This window comes from Pygocentrus nattereri, chromosome 6, assembly GCF_015220715.1.
Source record: "Pygocentrus nattereri isolate fPygNat1 chromosome 6, fPygNat1.pri, whole genome shotgun sequence".
Classification (NCBI taxonomy): Eukaryota; Metazoa; Chordata; class Actinopteri; order Characiformes; family Serrasalmidae; genus Pygocentrus; species Pygocentrus nattereri.
In genome coordinates, this window is record NC_051216.1 from 19635796 (window position 1) to 19660033 (window position 24238).

The 24238-nt window shown below is 38.6% G+C and overlaps 1 protein-coding gene across 2 annotated transcripts; it reads right to left on the minus strand.

The window, feature by feature from the left end:
* Positions 1-30: 30 nt before the first annotated feature.
* On the minus strand, positions 31-20281 carry LOC108424260 (secretin receptor). Of its 2 annotated transcripts, none has more exons than XM_017692167.2 (13): positions 19839-20281; positions 17936-18044; positions 12568-12663; positions 12099-12208; positions 10509-10618; positions 7348-7480; positions 4983-5136; positions 4617-4677; positions 3705-3774; positions 2152-2243; positions 1899-2037; positions 1258-1299; positions 31-422 (listed from the first exon to the last, which is right to left on the minus strand). In XM_017692167.2, the coding sequence occupies exons 1-13, from the start codon at positions 19896-19898 to the stop codon at positions 273-275; spliced, it is 1326 nt and encodes a 441-aa protein (XP_017547656.1). In that variant the 5' UTR covers positions 19899-20281; the 3' UTR covers positions 31-272. The 2 variants fall into 2 exon arrangements, 1 of the variants encoding a protein (XP_017547656.1); XR_001857613.2 differs by having other exon boundaries at positions 334-422; positions 1899-2044.
* Positions 20282-24238: the final 3957 nt, after the last annotated feature.

A 24238-nucleotide genomic window follows, 5' to 3' on the forward strand; every position in this document is an offset into this window, starting at 1 on the left:
CCACACAGACACAGGGAGAACATGCAAATTCCACACAGAAAGGATCCTGTTTGCCCAGCCAGATATTCAAACACAGGCCCTTCTTGCTGTGATTTATTTATTTATTAATTATGTTTTACTTTTTTAAAATTTTGTGTAGTACTGATATATTTGTTATGATTTTGTGGCATATATTAGGTTGCAGTGTGTTATACCGATCAGTTGTGTATTTTATATTGTGTACAGTATGTTTTAGAAGACACTGTGTGCGCGTGTGTGTGTGTGTGTGTGTGTTAGGACATGTTGTTAGCTCTGGCTAAGAGAGAAATCTGTGTGAGTGGCAGGCCACTGTGACTCAGGGAACCATTGTGCATTCTGGGATCGCCATGGAAACGCTTCTTTGGTTGCCACCTTCTCCAGCGCCTCTTAATCTCATGTTGAACCTACCAAAGGTCAGAGGTCACAATGTATTGTCAAAATGTAAAGAATAAGAACTTAAAACCAGCATTAGGTGAAGCATAACATAAGAACATAATATGTAAAGAAAACTATATTTTGTGCAAGTTGAGGGAAGAAGCCCTCCCCCGGAGTAAGATACTTCCCCTTATTTTATCTTCTGACAAAATTATGAGGACAAATCTAATCTCAGCACGTTTACTGAATAGCTATAGTCTTAATAATTAATAATATTAGCCTAATAAAAAATAATTATCATATATATATATATATATATATATATATATATATATATATATATATATATATATATATATAAACTATTTAATTAATTGAATATTTGTCATTTGTCTTTTATTATAGTTTATTACAATGAAGTGGAATCACTTTTTTTAATTGAAAAATAAAATTGACTGCTGTTCTGGTTTATTTCCCTGTTTACTTCCTTTATTTCATACACAGATTTAGCTTAATAGTACATAGACAATAGACGCTGTTCTTAAAGGAGGCTTTTTTCTCCCACTTTTACCTATATATAATATCACCTATATATTATATAACTAAATACAGCAATGTTTTTAGTGGAGTAAGGGTGGAAATTAGGTCATGTATGCTAATATGTTTGAGCAAATGACTGCATTGTGGGTCAACTGAAATTGAAAAACATGTATGATGAGACGGTTGTATCAGTTTTGTAAAGGAATGTATTGAGCAGTGAATGTATGGAGCTCAGTCTGTCAAGCATCTTAGAGCTAGGCTTAATATCCATGTAATAACAAGGTGAAACTCTGTACTCAGTGACTGAGTGAGAGAGGTACTCACCTCTCCATTTAGGAAGCAGTAGAGGAGAGCTACGATGAAGCCCTGCACAACAGAACAGACACACACAGTCAGACTGACCTCTCTGAATACCTGGACCACAACCAAGCTTTTAAATGACTGCAAAGTTAGTGTATGTTTTTTATCACCTGTGACTTGCCAAGTAAGTGACAAAAGGGCCAAAAAGATACAGCAGAATCAACAGGGGTTGAATAAATGCATGAGATGAAAGCTTATTCAAGTCTATCTTTTATATCTGTTTTTTCTCATCTGTGACTTGCCAAGGAAGTGACAAGAGGGCCAAAAAGAAATAGCAGATCAACAGAGGTTGAATAAATGCATGAGACGAAAGCTTATTCAAGTCTATCTTTTACATCTCGTAAATTTATGGGGTCTGTGTGTGTGTGTGTGTGTGTGTGTGTGTGTGTGTGTGTGTGTGTGTGTGTGTGTGTGTGTGTGTGTGTGTTTGTGTCTGTAGTGGGTAACACCTCTGCATTCTATGCTGTAGACTGGGGTTCAATCCCCCACCAGGACAAACACCCTACACTATACCAATAAGAGTCCTTGGGCAAGACCCCTAACACCACCTTTGCCTACTTGTGTAAAATGATCAAAAATTGATCTTGTCGATACTAAGTCATCACCTGTGTGGAGGCCATAGCGAGCTCAATAGCGTTCCAGATTTGGAAGGTGAGAATGCTGACTTCATCAGGGAAAAAAGTGAAGAGTGCATATTGCACACCAAAGAGCGACACCAGCAGCAGTGTGGACTTGGCCAGCTTCCTTCATACTCAGCAAAAGAACAGAGCATTAAAAAATGAGTTAAACTGAAATACAAAATTTTCCTGCATCTGTCTGAACAATGTAACTTTTATGTAGTGTTCTTGGGTAACTTACCTGTGCTGTTTGAACTCATTTCCGATCATGTCTGGAGCTCTCATCTTGCGCACTAATGTCCGTATAATTCTCATGAAAAACACCAAGTTCACCTGAATTGTGATGTGCAGAAAAGAATGTAAAACAACAGCTAATCCAACTAACACTGCAGTTTGCATTAGGCGACATTTCACGTAGCAAAATTATCAAACATACTACACACTTAAAAAGATCCTTCAAGAGTTCTTTAGTAGTGATTGGCTCTCTATAGAACACTCAAAGAAACATTTGAATGTTTAAATAGTTCTTCCCATGGTGAAATGGTTCTTCAGATTGTTAAAAAGTGTTTTGTATATATCGTTGCTGTATTCAATGAAAAGAAACTCCAACTCCAAATCTCCAACATATAATTTTTACAGGAGAAGGCAAAAACACTCTTAGCTTTCGATGTAAGTCAATCTAAAGAGATTTTGTTCCAAGTGATTTTACAGCATTTCTATTGGTCCATTCACCATGAAATTTTACACAATGTGAAGGACAGGATGATGAAATTATGTAAAAACTAAAAATCAACAAAAATGGAGATATATGGTTTTCATTGAACAACAATTAGTTTTGAGTGGGTTTTGGTGAACCAGTAAAGTTGGTTATTGTCTCAAGAGATTGACGCCTTTGAGAATAATTAACATTTCAATAAATACATTTTTTGGCACCACTTTGCAATAAGACTATTCTTATGAAGTATTTATGAATGGTTTAAAATGAGATATTATTATATTAGATATAATCAAAGAGTTATTTTTAAAAAGCCTAAAAGAATTAATAAGCCATAATAACACAAAAAGGGCAACACTAACCTACTGCTTGCTCACTGACATGATTGGCCCCTCCCACTCCCCCATATGCCTTGTGTTTCCTTCCCGGTCATCCACGTGCTTCTTTGTTTTGATACTTCACTGTCCTGCCCCCTTGTTTCATGACTCCATCACCTGTTTTCCACCTGTATCTTGTGATCCCTTGTGCTATATAAGCCCCTGTTTGCCCTGGTCTGTGTTGGTCTTTGTATGTATGTATTATTTGTATGTTTGATATGTTGGATGTTTGATCTGTTCTAAGAGTATTGTTTAAATTCTATGTTTGTTTCGTTATGTCCGTCCCTCCTGCTCTCCGTGTTGGCCCATTGAACTTATGACCCTGGATTTGCCCCACATAAATCTTGCTTTTCTCCGCACATGCATCTGCCTCCACATCGCTCCACGTTACACTCACATTTATTTATATTGTTAAAGATCAGATCTTACTTTATTATTTCCATCAGTCAGCATTAGAACAGTATCATCAGATATTTTTATGCATCAGCTATAACAGGGTGCCATGTATTTATGTATTAAAACTGCTTATTGATGATTTTAAGGTGTTTATTACCTAATTAATTCCCACTAATAAACTAAATTTAGACCATGCATAAACACTTTATAAGGATAGTCTTACTTTAATGTGTTTTCAACAAAACCCTTCATTTACATCTATAAAGTCTGAGAGTTTAGTTTGAAGTGTGTTTGTATATAACTTACTATTATGACTAAGAAAACAGGAACTCTCAGGATCCACCAGATCCAGCTGTTGCCTCTCGTTTCCCAACACCTGCACACACACATGTTGTTGTAATGTGCCAGGGCTTTCTACAAATATACCCAATATCCCTCATCATACATTATAATAAACATTTAAATTTGTGATGTCTTTCATATATCACACCGTATATAAAAATATAACCCGTCATCACAGACAAATGTTTAAGGAAGCAAAGATTATTTTGTGTTTACAGCATCCTGTGCACTGTAATTGCTTTATAATCTGTCAGTTGTTATGTCTGATAACAAAAAGTGTGTAAAATAATATGCCATCTTTATCATCAGTAACCATATTTGTGTAGATTGAAAATTGATAACTGTTTATTCAAAAAATCTAAATAACTACCTTAAATCTGTCTTTAACCTTGGATATATGTTGTTATATGCTGCCATGACATGAAGACAGTGAAGCTCACAAGTTCTTTTATTTCCTCACTGGGTACTGTTTTCCCCATTTACTGCAATAACAGCCTCTACTCTTCTGGGAAGTAGATGTTGAAACATTGCTGTGAGGATTTGAGTAGATTCAGCCACAAGGGCTAAGGTCAACTACTGATGTTGGATGATTAATCCTAAATCACAAATGGCACTCCAACTCATCCCAAAGATATCAGATGGAACTCCATCACTCCAGACATTGCAGTTCCATTCCTCCACAGGTCAATACTAGTGGGCTTTACTTAGTATGGTGACCTTATATTTTATTGGCAATGATTTTCTCTTGTGTGTGTACAGTTTAATGTCTGTGTCAGCAATGGGTGCTACTGAACTTAAAGTAGATGAGTTCAATAATTAGAAGGGGTTTCTGGATACTTCTGGAAATGTAATATATTTAAGTATTTGTGAACTCACCCCTCATTCTCCTGCAGGTATTTGGCCACACTCCAGACAATGATGATGAGCACAGGAGTGCCTAAGTGGACAGGGCAAGAGCTAGAGCTTAAGTAAACTCACTTTTCACAAAATTGAGCCACACTTCTTAAGAAAACACAGTATGGTTAAATGTCATTGTGAAGCATTTACTGCCAACAGCTCAGCTTTCCTGCCAATAAATGTTTACATATGTATGAGAGCGTATGCATTTGTCACTGTGTATGTGTGCATAAGAGGGTAATAGGGTGCATGTATTATTGTGTGCATGATAAATGTGCTTGTGAGTGAATGAGTGATTACAGGGATTACAGTGAGATAGAGATAGAGAAGTGAAAAAGACTTTACCCCAGCCAAGGCTGATGTACCAATGCAGGCGTTTTCTCTGAGAGTAAAGGGACAGGTGGATCAGGCTGTGCAAGTAATGACCTTCCACCAGCAACCAGCTGTAGTTGGCCAGGATGCAGTAGTTAGACAACAACAGTGCCACCTTGCAGCCAGGCTGAGAACACAGTATAGAATTACTCAGAATCAGAGGACCGCTGTATTATATTTATTTATATGTTTACATAGACTGATGAGCCAAGACATTATCACCACTCACAGATGAAGCTAACTGTGTTGATTATCTTGTAACAATGGTGCATTAAGTTGGTGGATTAAATTAGGGATTTACTAGATATAGTATGCAAACAATCAGTTCTCACAGTCAACATGTTGGATGCGAGCGAAATGGGCAGGCATGAAGACTGAGTGACTTACACAAGGGCCAGACCATTACTGCCAGTTGATGGGGTCAGAACATCTTCGAAATGACAATGTTTTTGGGGTGTTCCTGGACAGCAGTGGTGAGTACCTACCGACAGTTGTTCAATCACAAACGACAGGGAGTTGAGCACCTAAGGCTTATCAATGCGCAAGGGCAACAAAGAGCATTTGCCAAAGACAGAAGGGCTACTGTCACACAAGTCTATACATTTTAACAATAGTTACAAGGGGAATGTGTTGCAATGCATAGTGCATCACATTGCTGCGTATGGGACTGTGTAGCCGAAGACTTGTGAAAGAGCCCACGCTAACTATTGTCAAAAGTACCTATAGCAATTGATCAGTAGAACTGGATCTTGACACAATGAAAGATGGTGACCAGCTCTGATGAGTCCCTGGTATAAGTGCCCCATTTACCTAGGGAAGTGATGTCACCACAATGCATTGTGGGAAGACGAAAAGCTGAGGAGAATTGGTGTGATGGTCTTGGCAATATTCAGCTGGTAAACCCTGGCTGCAGACAATCACATTCAAGGTGTTCCCCTGTCTTCCAAATTTTACAGATCTGCTTGAGCATCTGTGGAATGTACTGAAACAATGAGTGCATATAAATGCACTCAATAATCTGATCATAATCAGATTTCTGCAGTTATTGAATTACTCAAATGGTATTCAAATCAGATTCTTTAGAGTCTACGCATGGGTGTTGTGAGATGGCAGCAAAACACTTTTGAAGAGATACTAAAACCAAACACAAAATAAAGGATTTAAATATTCTTCATCATATTTTCAGGTAGGGGCGGCACGCTGGCGTGGTGGGTAGCGCTGTCGCCTCACAGCGAGGAGGGCCTGGGTTCAATTCCCTGGCTGGGCGACCGGGGTCCTCTCTGTGTGGAGTTTGCATGTTCTCCCCGTGTCTGCGTGGGTTCCCTCCGGGTTCTCCGGTTTCCTCCCACAGTACAAAGACATGCAGTCAGGCCAATTGGATGTGCTAAATTGCCCCTAGGTGTGTGTGTGTGTGTGTGAGTGACTGTCTGTCTGTCTGCCCTGCGATGGACTGGCGACCCATCCAGGGTGTATCCTGCCTTCCGCCCGAAGACTGCTGGGATAGGCTCCAGCACCCCCCCGCGACCCTGACGGACAAGCGGCTTGGAAAATGGATGGATGGATGGATATTTTCAGGTAAAGTGGTGCAATGTTTTAAAAAAAAAAAAAACGCAGCATGAAGTTTGAGTTTTACATTAGATCCGCAACATGTCTTCTTCTGTGAGTTTATTGACTGGTTGTGAAGCAGAAATCTGATTACTGCCTGACTCATGTAAACCCAGAGTCTCCCGTTATCTGATTACTCAAGAGCATGTAAAAGTGTTGATCGGATTACTGACAAAATCTGATTTTCTGCAGTTATTGGATTATTAAGTGCACGTAAATGCACTATCAATCCACGGCATGTCCAACTCTCAGTTTACAGGATTTAATGGATGTGCTGCTAACGTCTTAGTGCTGGATACCACAGGGCACCTTCAGAGGTCTTGTTTACTCCATGCTTCAGTGGGTTGAAGCTGTTTTGGTAGCATATGGAGGACTAACAGCATATTATGCAGGTGATTATGTTTTGTGTTATGTGGTCATTATGTTTTGGCTCATCATCATGTACTTTGGTTTGGAAACACTTGTCATACAAATAAATCTTACTATATGCAATAATATTTAATTCAACATTTTTGCCAAAAATTCTGTAAAATGTAAATTAATGTATTGTAATGATCTTTTCATAATAATTATGTTATCTGTCCTGATAATTGATTGTCATTCTAAAATACAAACCATTCTGTATATTATCATTTTTTACATCTATCTGCAACAAAATTGTTTTAAGATTAAATGTTGGTTTCATGCTGGAATAGTAATGTGTCTATTTCTGCATGTATGTGTCTATGTGTACCGGATGAGAGTCGCAGTGGTAATAGTCCTGAGAGTTGTGCAGCACTGCATCTCTAATGAAGATGAAAGCAGCTCGCAGGATAAAGGACAGGAAGAGCTGCATGTGGATGAAGTTGCGCGTGCAGTGGAGCTTTCTGAGAGAGGAAAGCACATTTCCAGAATTAGCTCATAGTAAAGACAGCAGTTTACATGATCAAACTCTGCTTCAGGACCAGAACATCCAGAGAGGTTTTTTATGTTTTTAGGTTTGTGAGGAATGCACACACTTTATTGTGCAAATGTCAGAGACCACCTTTAATTGATTCAATTTCCAGTCAATAAATTAGTTTATTTTTAAGTCTCAAGATAAAAAGCACAGAACACATATATTTAATGGAATATTACACATAAGCTTGTTCACATTCACCCTTTGCTTTTATTACAGCTCCCATTCTTTTTTGTGAAACTTGTTGAAATCTGCAGGGATATTTTTTCACACTTCCAAACATTTAGATGTTAGTTGCATTTTCTGCTTTTCATCATCCCAAACACATTCAGTAATGTTGAGGGCTGGGGTGCCCAGTCCATTGTTCTGGGAACACCAGCAACATTTCTACTTTTATCTATTTCATTTATCAGTAATGATGTCTTTCAGACTCATAGTGCTGAGTTGTCTTCTCACAGTGAAAGGACGGACAGAAACACCTGTGGGTTTTTTGCAGATATGAAGAGTGGAGCTTGATTTACTCTAATTTACTCTAATTTAGTTTTAAGTGCCATTTATCTGATGGTCACAGATTTGGTGGTCTATCATAGTTGTTAGGAGACGTGATCGTGGTATTGGATCTCAGGAAAAAAAAAAAAAGATACATAACAGCATTGAAAGATTAAATGCAGATATATGCTTATTACAGGAAACTCACCTAAGAGAAAGAGACCAAAACAATTTGAAATCACACCATTTTACCCACATATTTCCAGCCGATTACAACTCCAAAGAGGTGTAGCCATCCTAATAAATAAAAAAAAAATCAGGCACAATTCCACTATCACTGACCCTGAAGGTCAATTCATTATAATAAATATTACTGTTAACAACAATACAATGACCATCTACGGCCCTAATGCTGATAATCTCACCTTTTATGAAAACGTTTTTGAACAACTCTCAAATCTTTCAGACTCTCCAATTATAATTGGTGGAGATTTTAACACAGTCGTTGATCCAAGCTTAGACATAACAACCAACCCTAGAATAATTTGTAATTGTAAATCTACTGAAACAATAAAACAGTTCATGAGCGATTTTGGTCTTGCCGATGGTTGGTGACTAAAACACCCCAACACAAAAGAATTCACCTTATACTCACTAGTCCATCATTCACATTCACTTATAGATTACTTTCTAATAAGCAATTCACTCAATCAGAATATCAAGCATACACAAATCCACCCCAATAACCGGCCATGCCCTTGTTTCAATCATCTTGGAAGAAAAACAACATAAACCAGTTCAAAGATGGCGTTTTAATACATCTTTGCTTAATGATTCTGAATTTTCAACCTACATCAAAAGAGAATCTAGGGCATCCTTCCTAGAAATAAATGATTCCCCAGAAATCCAATCTACAATATTATGGGAAACTGGAAAGAGGGAAAATTATATCATATTCCACATATAAGAAAAAGAACATAGAAAAAGTAACAACATTAGAGCAAAAAATTAAAGAATTAAAAAATACAATAGTAAATAAACCTACAGAAGAAATATATAAAGAATTAAGGCATTATAAATTCCAGCTGAATGAACTGATAAATGAGAAACGTTTTACTGCAAAGACTAAGATATGAAAACTTTAAATATAGTAATAAATCTAGCAAATTCTTAGCAAATCTCATTAAAAGAAATAGAGAAAAAAACAATAATTCCAGCCATCAAGGACCCAACAGGAAAGATTATGTAGACCCCAGATGAAACTAATAACACATTCAGAGACTATTATTAAAAACTTTATTTATCAGACCATGACCCAAAACCGGAAGATATAAATACTTTTCTCAAAAATATTAAACTACCAAAACTAACAGAACAGCAGCAGTCACTAGAAGAACCAATATCATTAGAAGAATTTTACAAAGCTCTAAACCAAATGCCTAACAATAAAGCACTAGGTCCAGATGGTTTCCCAGCTGAGTTTTATAAACATTTTTGTCAGTGTAATTTTGATCTGCTTGTGCTGGCAGGTCAGTATTGATGGTTTTCTTTCTATTAGCACCACTCTTCATTAAATTAACAATGGAAATCAAACAGAATTCGAGATGTCCCACTGATATGAATATAGCCACAATTTCTCTCCACCTCAAACCCAACAAAGATCCCACCATACCAACCAGTTATTGGCCTTTATCACTCATCAACACAGATATAAAAACCATAAGTAAGGCATTAGCTAATAGAGTAGAAACAGTTATTCCATCTCTTATCCACCCAAACAGGTTTCATCAAAGGCAGACACTCTTCCTCTAACATGCACCGGCTACTCAGCAATGTCCAATATGCTGCTGCCCAGGAATCACAAACAGCAATTGTAACCCTTGATGCAGAAAAAGCCTTTGACAAAGTAAATTGGAAATTTCTGTTTGCCACAATACGTAGGTTTAGCTTCGAGAGTGATTTATCCAATGGATTAAGATTAAGACCTCACCCATGGCCACTGTAACCACTAACAGCATAATATTTCAGCGTTTCACTATTCACAGAGGCACTAGACAAGGGTGCTCTCTCTATCCCCACTTATTTGCTATATTTATAGAACCATTAGCTGCAATAATTAGCCAAAATATCAATATTGAAGGTATTCAGACATTAAACACTCAACATAAAATTAGCTTACATGCAGATGACATCCTACTTTTCTTGCAAAAGCCATCCTCCTCAATAAAAGAAATGATACAAACTGTCAAAAAAATAAATAAAAATAAACTCTAGATTTTTTTCCTTTTTTTCACTTATTCTACTTTTACTCTCACTCATGGATTATCTTATATAGAATCTCCTCAGAAATATCTAATATATATATATATATATATATATATATATATATATATATATGTGTGTGTGTGTGTGTACTTAATAGCTAAGGGTGGTCTCTGACTTTTGCACAGTAATGTTTAAGACCATACCTGAACATGTACAGCAATATCAGAGCAAAGATGAGGGAGATCAGTGAGATGCTGTATCCCACTGAGTACATGATCCTTACCCACATGAAATACTCATGTGACATCAGCATCTGCACAAATACACACACACACACACACACACACACACACACACACACACACACACACACACACACACACAAACATACATAACATTATTTAAAGTTAATTTCATCACAGCCTATCTTTTCTTTTAGCCTGTTCTCATGTTGTCTTGTCAGCAGAAGGAACAGCAATGGGTGCTAATGGTGATTTCTTCATGGGGTTTTATAAATCCAAACATGTGATAATTATTTTAGTTTTACATACCATCATAAAATCAGAACTGAATGTATATTTATGAAAAATCAGATAGACTATATGTCCAAAAGTATCCAGGCGCCTCTTTCTAATTAGTGAATTTAGCATATTTAAGGTGCATCTATAGCTCACACAGGTGTTAATTGTGAATAGTTTGTGTAATCTCCACAGGGAAGCATTGTAAATAGAATGGGGTGCTCTGGAGTAGCAGAACCTAAAGTGAATTTTGTTTCTAGTTCATTGTGCATTAATTATCAGTTATTATATAGTATGTATTAACAAATAATATTATATTTTAGAAAATATTTTTAAAAATATAATATCTTATTATTATATCATTACCATATATCATTATATCATTACATTATATCATAATATTATAACATAAACCTATAGGCTAGGGAACATTTTGACACATGCTATAAGGAAGATTATTTATCTAACTTTATCTTCTTTTTCTTCTTTCGGCTGCTCCCTTTAGGGGTCGCCACAGCGGATCATCTGCCTCCATCTTGCTCTATCCACTGCCTCCTCTACTTTTACACCAACCATCTCCATGTCCACCTTCACTAAATCCATAAACCTTCTCTGAGGTCTACCTCTTCTTCTACCCGGTAGCTCCATCTCCAACATTCTTTGACCAATATATCCACTATTCCTCCTCAACACATGTCCAAACCATCTCAACCTGGCAAATAATGGTAAGGTTATTCTCTGTCGCTTCTCCTCTAAAATCCGTCGATCTGGGAGTGGCTTTTGGAACCAATGAACATCAACACACAAATAATATCCAGTTATGTCATAATGGAAAATATTAATTAGCTCCTCAACCTGCAGCGTAAAAGAAAAATTAATTATTATGTCTTATATTTTTGAAGATTCTCTTGATATTCCATTACGATTTTTCAGTTTACAGTTGCACTTAGTTGGTCTCTAGAACAATTTCTGACTTTCTCTGCTAATGAGACAAGGCTGATTCAAAAACAGACAAGATCGAGACCAGGTTCCATTATGACAATGCTAGTTCAAACATCTAGTTTAAGGCCTTCACTAAAAGAGTAGAGGCTGTTACTACAGGAAAGAGAGGAACAATGCCCTTATAATATCACAGATTTCAGAAGCATTGAAAATCAGTGATAGTTAAGATATTTAAGAAAATCCTTTAAGAAGCATTTGATGAGCAGGTGTCTACAGACTTTTGGAAATCTTTTATGTATAAAAACATTGTATGTGAGGCTGAACAGATCATACAATGTCTGGGGGAAAGTGCAGTGTGTTATTCAGTGTGTATCCACAGGCCAACTCGTATGGTGGGAAAGGCTCTGACCAGCCAGCCTCTGTACAGTTCCTCATCACGTCCCCTGTGGATAAGTCAATAAAAGATTTGCATAAATAAATCATAAAAATAGACAAAAAGACAAGCAACCACATCAACATGTCAGGCCTTGAATATCAGAGAGAACATATGTTGCTCTTTACTTTTTTCAGTAGTTCTGTGGAACATTGCATAACATAGTCTTGTACACAACATATCTCTCCAAGCATTACATAACTCCTTACATACTTTGTACAATCAACATTCTCTGCTGACCCCCTTACTGCTTTGACCTTCTGGCCGATGGGCCACAAATTACTAACTTAATCTTTTTGGCTTTGGGCTAACAAAATCGTTATGTATAGGCCTGTGGCTTGTTCTTAGATAGCTCAATGAGATGTTCACCTTTGACCCTGAGGAATGTGGGGCAGGGTTGGGAGACGGTTTCCCCCAATTGGGCATGTGGCCAACAGTTCAGATGATCCCATAATACACTGCAGCCTGCAGGTGGTAAAGATTTAAGGTAAATCATGTCAACATCCTAACTCCTCCTCAAATATGATATACACAGTGAAAGTCACAAAATGTTGATGTAACCGCTCTGACATGACCTTTGCTTCTTTTTCTACACTAAAAAGGTTATGAGAAAAAGTGTTTCCCTAAAAAACGTAACCAGACTGCCTTAAAATTTTGAGTTCAATGAGCGTTAAATAAAGACTTCTGTTGCATTCACTTAAGTTCAATTAACTCAAAATTTTAAGGCAGTCTGATTACTTACTTTATAATATTTTACTTTACTTACTATAAGTTAAATAAAAAACCAGCCATTAGGGGTGTACTTTGTGTACTTCTGGTGCCGGTCCCAAGCCCGGATAAATGGTGAGGGTTGCGTCAGGAAGGGCATCCGGTGTAAAACTTGTGCCAAAACTATCAGGCGGATCACAAATATGATTGCCATACCGGATCGGTCGAGGCCCGGGTTAACAACGACCGTCTCTGGTGCTATTGACCAGCAGGGTGCCGGTGGAAATTGGACTACTGTAGGTCGAAGACCATCAAAGAGGAGAGGAGGAAGGCGGGTTAGAAGGCAGCGAGAGAGAAGGAAAGGCAGGAGTGTGGAGGTTAGAGTTGGGACTCTGAACATAGGGATAATGACTGGTAAAGGCAGAGAGCTTGCAGACATGATGGAGAGAAGGAAGGTAGATATTCAGTGTGTCCAGGAGACCAGGTGGAAAGGAAGCAAGGCCAGGAATATTGGAGGTGGATTAAAACTGTTCTATCATGGTGTAGAGAGGAAGAGAAATGGAAAAGTGAAAAGTGTTCTGGATGCAAAGAGAGTGTCAGACAGGATCATGAGCCTGACGTTGGAGGTTGATGGTGTGATTTTGAATGTGGTCAGTTCATATGCACCACAGGTTGGTTGTCAGTTAGAGGAGAAAGAGGAATTTTGGAGTAAGATGGATGAAGTGGTAGATGGTGTCCCTAGAGAGGAGAGATTAGTGATTGGTGCAGACTTCAATGGACATGTTGGTGAAGGGAACAGAGGGGATGAAGAGGTGCTGGATATGTATGGTGTGAAAGACAGAAATGCGGAAGGTCAGATGGTTGTAGATTTTGCAAAGAGAAATAAATAGGCTGTGTTCAACACGTATTTTCAGAAGTGGAAGAACAAAGGGTGACATACAAGAGTGGAGGGAGGTGCACACAGGTGGATTATATCCTTAGCAGGAGATGCCACCTAAAGGAGAATGGAGATTGTAAAGTGGTACCAGGGGAAAGTGTAGCAAGGCAGCATAGGGTGGTTGTCTGTACAATGAGATTAGAAACAAAGAAGAGGAAGAGAGTGAAGACAGAGCCAAAGATTAGATGGTGGAAGCTGAAGGAGGAGGATGGTTGCAGGCAGTTCAGGGAAAAACTGCAACAGGCCCTTGGGGGCAGTGAGGAGCTACCTGAGGACTGGGAAACTACAGCTAAGGTGGTGAGAGAAACTGGCAAAAATGTGTTGGGTGTTTCGTCTGGTCAGAGAAAAGAAGACAAGGAAAGTTGGTGGTGGAATGAGGAAGTCCAGGAGAGTATTCAGAAGAAGAAGGCAGCTAAGAAAAAGTGGGATAACCAGAGAGATGAAGGAAGTAGGCAGGAGTACTGTGAGGCTAGTGGCATAGCGAAAAGAATGGTGGCAAAGGCAAAGGCTCAGGCCTATGATGAGCTGTATGAGAGGCTGGACAGTAAAGAAGGAGTAAAGGACTTGTATCATTTGGCTAAACAGAGAGATAGAGCTGGAAAGGATGTACAGCAGGTTAGGCCGATAAAGGATAGAGAGGGAAATGTACTAGTGAGTGAACAGAGAGTGATGAGTAGATGGAAGGAGTACTTTGAAGAACTAATGAATGAGGAAAACGAGAGAGAGAGGAGGACAACAGGGGGAGAGATAGTGGATCAGGAAATGCAGAGAATTAGTAAGGTGGAAGTGAGGGCAGCTTTAAAAAGGATGAAGAATGGAAAGGCAGTTGGTCCAGATGACATACCTGTTTAGGAGAGAAGGCAGTGGACTTTTTAACCAGGTTGTTTAACAAAATCCTGGAGAGTGAGAGGATGCCTGATGAGTGGAGAAGTAATGTACTGGTCCCCATTTTTAAGAACAAAGGTGATGTGCAGAGCTGCAGTAGCTACAGAGGTATAAAGTTGATGAGCCACACCATGAAGGCATGGGAAAGAGTTGTTGAAGCAAGGCTAAGGCGAGAGGTTCAGATCAGTGAGCAGCAGTTTGGTTTCATGCCCAGAAAGAGTACCACAGATGCAATTTTTGCATTGAGAGTGTTGGTAGAGAAGTACAGAGAAGGTCAGAAGGAGCTACATTGTGTCTTTGTGGATCTAGAGAAGGCATATGATAGGGTGCCAAGACAGGAACTGTGGTACTGTATGAGGAAGTCAGGTGTAGCTGAAAAGTATGTTAGGGTGGTGCAGGACATGTATGAGGATAGTGAGACAGTGGTGAGGTGTGCAGTTGGAGTGACAAATGGTTTCAAGGTGAAGGTAGGGTTACATCAGGGATCAGCTTTGAGCCCCTTCTTGTTTGCAATGGTGATGGAAAGGTTGACAGATGAGGTCAGGCAGGAGGCTCCATGGACCATGATGTTTGCAGATGACATTGTAATCTGTGGTGAGAGTAGAGAGCAGGTGGAAGAGAATCTGGAGAGGTGGAGGTTTGCACTGGAGAGGAGAGGAATGAAGGTCAGTAGAGACAAGACGGAATACATGTGTGTGAATGAGGGGGAGGCAGGTGGAAAGGTGAAGATGCAAGGAGTAGAGGTCGTAAAGGTGGATGACTTCAAATATCTTGGGTCAACCATCCAGAGCAATGGACAGTGTAGAACAGAGGTGAAGAAGAGGGTGCAGGCAGGATGGAGTGGGTGGAGACGGGTGTCAGGGATGATGTGTGACAGAAGGATAGCAGCAAGAGTGAAAGGGAAGGTATACAAGACAGTAGTGTGTCCTGCTATGATGTATGGTTTGGAGACTGTGGCTCTGTCTAAAAGACAGGAGGCTGAGTTGGAGGTGGCAGAGATGAAGATGCTGAGATTTTCGTTGGGAGTGACAAGGAAGGACAAGATTAGAAATGAGCAGATCAGAGGGACAGTGAAGGTGAAGCAGTTTGGAGATAAAGCCAGAGAGGCCAGGTTGAAATGGTTTGGACATGTGTTGAGGAGGAATAGTGGATATATTGGTCAAAGAATGAGATGGAGCTGCCGGGTAGAAGGAGAAGAGGTAGACCTCAGAGAAGGTTTATGGATGTAGTGAAGGTGGACATGGAGATGGTTGGTGTAAAAGTAGAGGAGGCAGTGGATAGAGCAAGATGGAGGCAGATCCACTGTGGCGACCCCTAAAGGGAGCAGCCATAAGAAGAAGAAGAAGAAAAAGAAGAAGATAAAGTTAAATCAATAGTCTTCCTTACAGCATGTGTCAAAATGTTCCCTAGCCTATAGGTTTATGGATGAATGATAAGAAAAGTGCATAATGTTTATATGTGTAACGTTCACAGGAAATCTCCACTTAAGCTAAAAATATTTTACAACAGTGCCCACGTTAAAAACAGAAGCAAGAGGCTCCAACCCATGTGACTACTCATGGAAAATAACGTGATAATGGATAATGTGAACTTAATGGGCTGCTCTCTCTGACTGTAATCGAGGAAGCAGGAGGTCTGTGATATAATCAGTCAGGAGAAATCAGGAGCCATGCACACTCATACGCACATGCAATGTCAGTCAGGAGACAGAGGAGATGCTCCTCTTGCCTGATGAATTCTGTCCTCTTAAGCATTACTCTCTCTCTCTCTCTCGCTCTCCCTGCCTCTCTAACTTCTGATGAATGGCAGGAAGGCATAGTTGTCTTGTTATTGTAAGTTTCTTTCGCACAGGCTCTCAGTGTCCCAGGTGAAAAATGGTCTGATAGAGTATGACAGGACCAAAAAGCAGACTGGAAAAGAGAGAGCTCTCTGGCTGCATATCAGTGTCATTTTGATCTGCTTGTGCTGGCAGGTCAGTATTGATTGTTGTTGTGCGTGTGTGTGTGTGTGTGTGTGTGTGTGTGTGTGTGTGTGTGTGTGTGTGTGTGTGTGCAAGCTCAGTGTAACTGACAGCCATGGTAAGAATTCATGCTTGTCTTGAATTCTTCAATCTTTCAAAAATTCTGCATAGTTGAACTGTTAAAGTGTGAACAACGTTATTCAGAGTAATGTGATGTGAAATGCACCATTCTGGAGAGACTGTGCAAACTGGAATTGTTCACAGTGACGGTAATTGGAATCAAATGTCCAAAGCTTTTAATACTTTTAAGAGTGACACAAAAAGTTATGCCACCTAATGCCTGAGACAATGTTTCACAAGATTCTGACATCAGGTTTTGGCCTAATATGTATTTCTTAAATGCCATTCATGGCAGAGATGTATATGCCGTGTTTAAGGCAAAAAAAATATTTTTCAGATATTTTACCTTACCATTATCAACATCACATAAACAACTCAGAAGACAAGTGTAGGTTCACTGGTAATTCATTAAAATGGCTATGTTTGCGTTGTACACATTGCAACCCCTGGTTCTGGTTCCTGTCACCACCACTGTTAAGAAATCTGAGCTGGTATGTTTACTACAGTGAACAAATTCACATCAAACCACCCTGACTTTGTTTACATGTTACTTATGGAGTTATGCATCTCAAAAAATCTGTGGAATTCCCCTGTAAATAACTTCAGGTTGGGTTTTAAATAATACAGCATGTACCATTCACTGGCACAAAGTGGCTCTCATTGGCCAAGGCAGCAGAAACCACTGTATCACTTTTGTGTGTGGGAACTGACTGAGGTGGGGGGGTTACATGTGTGATCTGATAACAGTGTGATTTATGCTAGCACTAGGTCATGGACGCTATTTGTCATACTTCCCCATCATATCACATTACAGCTTCTAAAGGAGCCAAGATAAATGCTAATAATCAAGACTGCTCACTGCGTAAACAAACACACTAAGAAATAATAAGTGTACAAAAACACATTATGCGTGCAGGTGTGGACACTAATGTGTATGACCAGAGGCTATGTGCCCTAGCTCTGAACCTCATGTTTCACTTTCTCCTTCTGTTCTACTCTGTGCATATGTATTAAGGAAGAGAGATAGGCAGAGAAGAGAAGAGAAGAGAAGAGAAGAGAAGAGAAGAGAAGAGAAGAGAAGAGAAGAGAAGAGAAGAGAAGAGAAGAGAAGGGGGAAAGAATCTCGCCTGTGGAGTCAGTGTGTGTGAGGTTGTCTTGGTGGATGATGCTGTAGCAGTTCTCCTCCTCCTTTAGCCACTGGATCTCTGGATCACACTCTGAAGGAATGGCTTTTACCTACAGTGCATACACATTTGTGTTAGACTGCTATGAACTCTTTGCTTTCGCCTCTTTTAAACCAAACGTCTAGACATTCTTACGCTATTTCATACATTATCTTTGCAGCTGTTTTTCTATTTGTGTTGATGTTACCAGAGTACAGCAGAATCTGATTCTGGATTTGATTAATCAGATGGGGTGGGTATTATGGCAAATGTATCATCTCATAATGCTTAAATATTATCACGACACATTGTACTACTAGTGTACTACAGGACACAGTGTACTACTAATCAGACACAGACATAATGCACTACTGGTACATTTAAAATCAGGTATGAAAAACTCAATGACACAATGATTTTAGTGTGGACACAATGATTTTAGTCCACATTTACATATTGTTCTTCATACATGAAACATGCACTCAGTCAGTGTTCTTTTAGTACTGACAATATCCATGATATATTTAGAAAACCATGTTTATCTCAAAGACAAAATACACAGTATAGTTCACATTAAGACAGACATCACATGAACTATATACATATACAAGTGGTCTTAATGGCATGTTTTGATTGTTCTTGAAGACTGTTTGTTATATGACAACATAAAGCCAAAAAGCACTAGGGCACATGAAGCACTTTAAGCCATTACAAGAATGGAAAAACAAAACATAATGTAAACTATCAGAAATAGTCCATCAAACAGATTCCTAAAGTCTAAAAACAGCAGGCATCAGAATAAACTGTTTACATCAAAGAAAGAAATGAGACGTTCAGCAGAGAACAAATGATGCACTGAATTTACTTGAGTCAAATGTAAAGCCTACAAAAATTTCCACGTGAATAAATTATATTGCATTAATATAATTATCGCCACAAGTGAACAAACTGAAAGACAACAATGTGGTAATGTAGTGTACTTTATTTATCTGGAAGTTATGTATATTTTCACACATACTGTCAAAGATATCTCTTTTTATTCTAAATAATTTGAGCACAGCAGCTGCCCTTTATTGTGTCAGAATTACATAAATAATGGACCACAGACACCAATAGGTCCAAAATAACTCCACTACAAAAATCCACATTAACTTACATTAAAACAGAATAACATTCTTGCCCTTTCCTATGAATTTACCATTTTGGGTATTTTATTCATTTGTTTGTACAGCAGCAATATTTGAATTAAGTACATTCAATGTATTACTTCTCCAGTGTACCTAATAAAACTACTTCACAAATGTGAAACAAATCCTAAATTGTAACTGGAACAGCTCAGGAATACATTTCAAAGTATAAGCATGTGCTAGACATCCATATACAAACATCTATAGCTCACTTGCAGGAGTTTGGAGAACAGGCACTGACAGATACAACTGACTCTAGAACAAAGTGACCAGTTTACTTAATGTACTAAAAGGAATCAGCCTTCTCGTGGATAGATGAGTTTAATATGCTGTAGACCCCCCACCAACACCGCCTAAGAACAGCACGTCGTTATATAATCCTTACTTTGCTTATAATGAACAGCTGCTGCCAATTATGAAGAGCTGGAGTTCAGAGCTGGAGTTCAGAGCTAGAACACTAGAAAGTGTTATTATACAAACACTGACCAACAGCGAGTTTATAAACTCCACAACCTCTAGTTAAACTCTTGATTAGCACCACTAGTCTCCACGTACTGTGACGCGAAGCGAGTCCGCGGTAAGTTAAGTCGAGTTTGGTCTGATCTCTCAGCGCATCACATATAAAACTGCCCAATATAATCTCAGTACTTAAACAATGTTAATCGACTGTAGGGACTTACGTGTGGACAGAACGTGAGCAGAAAGGCCACTGCGGCTCTGCTGAGAGTCCAGAGCCTCATGCGGACGGTTGGGCTGCTCTGCTGGAGCTGCTGATGTCAGATAAATCAGAATTCCCTCCTGTTAACAGCGCTCATCTCTGATCAGCCCTCCGCGCCCGCGAACGCGCTCCAGCGCGGCCAGCCTGCACCGTTGAAGTTCCAGTTTGGGAAGCTCGAGGAAAACATGATCGCACGCTACAGTCACATCCACATGGCCGACTGGCACAAATCAGCCCGTTCCCCACTCCAACTCAAGCGAGCTGCGAGCTCCAGACTGAGGCTGCGTGTCTCAGGCTAGTGTGGGGAGTTTTAGTAATGAACAGCAGCCTTTCCACGCGGAACTACTCAGCGAGCTCTGCATTATGTCTGATTTATCGGAGAATAATGTCACATAGTGATCTTTCCCATTCTCAGCACCTCTCTCTCTCTCTCTCTCTCTCTCTCTCCCTCTCTCTCTCTCTCTCTCTCTCTCTCTCTCCCTCCTTCCGAACGTCATTTGTCATTCTGAGAAAGTTGCAGTAGGTAACAGTGATGAACAATATGGTTCCATATTTCCCCAAATATCCTTCACAGCTTATGTAAGCTTCAGGCTGAGTCTGCAGGCCACAAGAGGAATGAATTTCACTCTGAATTATTCTCATCTTCTCTAAGGTTCGCTGTGACTTGCCCTGTTCGCCTGGTCCTGCTGTGACAACTACAGATTTCCATTGGGGCGCAGTAGGAATGGTGGTAGACACTGCGCTTTAATGCATTTTTAACCTGAGGCCCACCACAGTGTCCCTGGGTTTTCAGTCACTAGGTTCCCACATTTCATTTTTGACCACTTTTAGTTATCACAAAATGTTTTACTATATAGCAATATGCCTGTAGTAATTTCATCTTTAGTTAAGCACATAAATGTGTTACGATCACATTTGTTATGATCACAAATGATGACAATTTCATTTTGAGCCTATTTTAGGCCAAATATTAGAGTGATACTACATTATTAGTGGGAAACCCTATACAACTATGTCTAATCACCATAACCATGCCTGATCGACCACACTTGTCAAAAGGAGGGAAATCTGTGGAAATTACATGTGTTTAAGTATTTTGAACTATTTAGAAAATAAACCTGTAAAATCATTCTTTAGTAAAAATTGCATTCATACAAATTTGAGACCTTGAGGAAAATGAAGCTGAAATAACCTGATTATTTCATTCAGAATTCCATTTTTTATTTCTCTTATCCAAAAGGAAGTATTCTCTCTCTTATTCTCTCTCACCCCCCCCCCCCCCCCCCCCTCTCTCTCTCTCTCTGCAAATAGCCTTTGGCTCACATATACTGTTCTAGTGTCTCCAGCAGCAATAAAGAGCTCCTCTCCAACATCCAGCACAAACAGTGAGGGCTGATTGTGTGTGAGATGAGAGAGATAGCAAGTGATGATGGATATAAATCTATGTTTACAACCCAACTGACATAGTTCTGGGTCTTTTGTGATGATTGATATATATATATATATATATATATATATATATATATATATATATATATAGAGTTACCTTACCATTACTGCACAGAATGAGAGCAAACTGATTTGGGATCACTGTGGTTTGTATCTTATTCTATCAGCAGAGTCCATATCATTGGAAAACACTTTTCTTGACTTTTGAAGTAAAAGAATACTACAGTTTAGAAACATTTAATTTATTCTAAGCATTAACCAAAATTTTGGCCACTGAAAAATTTTGTTGCACAGGCTCAGACTAACTTGCCAAACACTATGCAAATAATAGGCATGTACTGTAGCTTACATACTGTAATAATTTTCTTTAGTTCATTTCATGCTGTTTTCATTCATAATAAGATTTTTTGGTTATAGTTTTCAACCCAGTGTGTCTTGAATTTCAGTTTCAGTTTCAACCAAGAAAATTCATTTTGGTGCATTACAATTTCTGTCCACAGTCTATATTTTTGCTATCCAAAGAAAAAAGCTTATGTAAAGTGGTTTTATAATAAGTGATTTTAGAGCATCCCATTGGTCCATTCATTATTTTTAGACAATGTAAAGGACAGCCACATAATTCAAATGATATCAAAACATAAACTGCTACTTTTTTTGTTATGATATGAGGAAATTATGTTGAAAATATAGCCTGTTGAAAGTGCTGTTTTTGTGAAGTCACAAAAACAAACATATCCACCTGTTCAACCTACAGCAGTTTAGCCCCACCCATTTAACCCTAAGTTATAAGTCATGTTTCAGTATAGATGGCTTTGTACTGTAATAGTACTACACAGGAGTGCATTCTGAGTCCAGAGTGACCACTGCGGACTGAGTAAACTTTACCTGTCTGTTCTGCATGTCTTTCTGTGAACAATGAGTTGTTGTTTTATGGACCTGACAACAGTTATTATCACCAAAAACACAACTCTGTCTGTGTGACAGAGTTTGTTTTCACTATCCAGCACTGAGTTTTTTCACACTGCACAGCAGCTCCTGGTCACCAGGGAAAGGTCATTAATCTGTCGAGGTAATGGACTTACCTCTCTCTCTCTCTCTTTGGTGAAACTGTAGCTAGTCTGTTTGTCTGCAGGTCTGACTGATGGCCTGTGGACACTAAAAACACTCAGCACTGTTTACAGCTGAGAGATCGCCTTCCACATCCTCCAACAAGCCAGTCAGCAGATGAGTTACAAAGAACAGGCCATTTAGACAAAAAGAAAATTATTAGCAAGTTCATCGATTTGAGAAACTCACCTCCATCTGAGAACTGAACAAGTCACTATCATCAGAGTGAAAATGAGATTTAGAATTCAGGCTAAAACCATATGCATTTTTTTCAATAAAAACAGCATGAGAGATTTAAACTTCCAGCTAGTTTGAAAGCTTCTCAGGTGAAAAAAATGACAGTTGTTTTAGTCGTATTCAGAGGTATAGTCCACATCATCTTCACCTTTGGGACAGAAAAAGGTAATCAGTGTTTTAGGATATAGATGTCCCATATAATGAAAACACTCTTTCCTCACTTTACTATAACAATAAGTTTCTGATTAAGACATTTGTGCGTGAGCTGAAGTTAATGTTAGTTTTTATAGCTATTTTAATTAATAATAATGTGGATTGGAACTAATTTGCTCAGTAATTAACATTAAAACTTTGTGCCTTTCATATTTATGTACACTGTAATCTGTATAAAACTGTATAAATTTGAGTGCCAGAATAAAAAACCCAGTAAGACTCAAAGCATGTTGTCTCAATTATGGTAAAAATCTGTAAAGATCTGTTTTAGTAATGCTGTCTTTTACTGTAATTGAACAGTTCACTAGTTACTCTCACAAACAATATTGTACTGTAACAACAGGAATAAACATTAAATAAACACAAATGCCTGTGAAGTCAATCTGGTTTTTGCATTTTATTTGTATTCTTTTTCTGTGAAATGAACAGCAGCAGTGTTAAAAAAAAGTATATTGCCATTGCTGGGCAAAAAAAAAAATATCCAGAGCATTTCCATTGTTCCATTATATATAAAGTTTCATGATGAATTATTAAATTATGTCAAAAGAGAAGAAAAAGAAAAAATAACATTTTTTTTTCTGACAGCAATTATATATTTGATTTATTTACATGATTTTAGCCTCTTTTTTTCTTTTCAAAGATCAAGTACTGACCATTCACTTTTACAGTACTATGGCAGTGAAGATACATTTTTTAAAAGTGTAGTGTTTTAGTTGTGTTGCTATGTGCTAGCTGGGCTAGTCTTGCTATCAGCAAAAAACTTTTGAAGATATCTTAAAGTAGTCTATATTTAGGACAACATTTGAAGGGCCTTTTTTGCAGTGGGAGTCTGTCTTTTGTGTTTGGGGCCATGTTCAGCAGAGGGGAATGAGTTATGGATGCTGTCTGCAGGAGGAAGAACTATACGATCATCCTCCATTGTGATTTACAAGACACATGCACTCACTTGTGCAGACAACACACATGCTCATACAGTTGGTTTGGCTTCAAGGAATGCTTTCACACTTCATCTTTCCTTAGCTATGGTACACACAATGGCAGAATGTTTTCTGTTTCAGCGTTAGTAGAACCTGGAACAACTCAAATTATACACGCATACATACGCAGACACACATTCAGATGAATGCTGGTGAGACAAACACACATGCACGTCTATTTCCTCTCATCCAAGCATTCTGTCACTGTGGTTAATGTAAGATAAAGTACGTAACAGGCCGGAATACACAGAGAATACGACCACAGCTCCATGTGCTTCCTTTTAGAAGATATTTTTACTTTGAAACGCCAGTGTTATTTCTGAAAGCATATAATAAAACAGTTATTGAATATTTCTTTGACAGGAACATATGAAAGGCA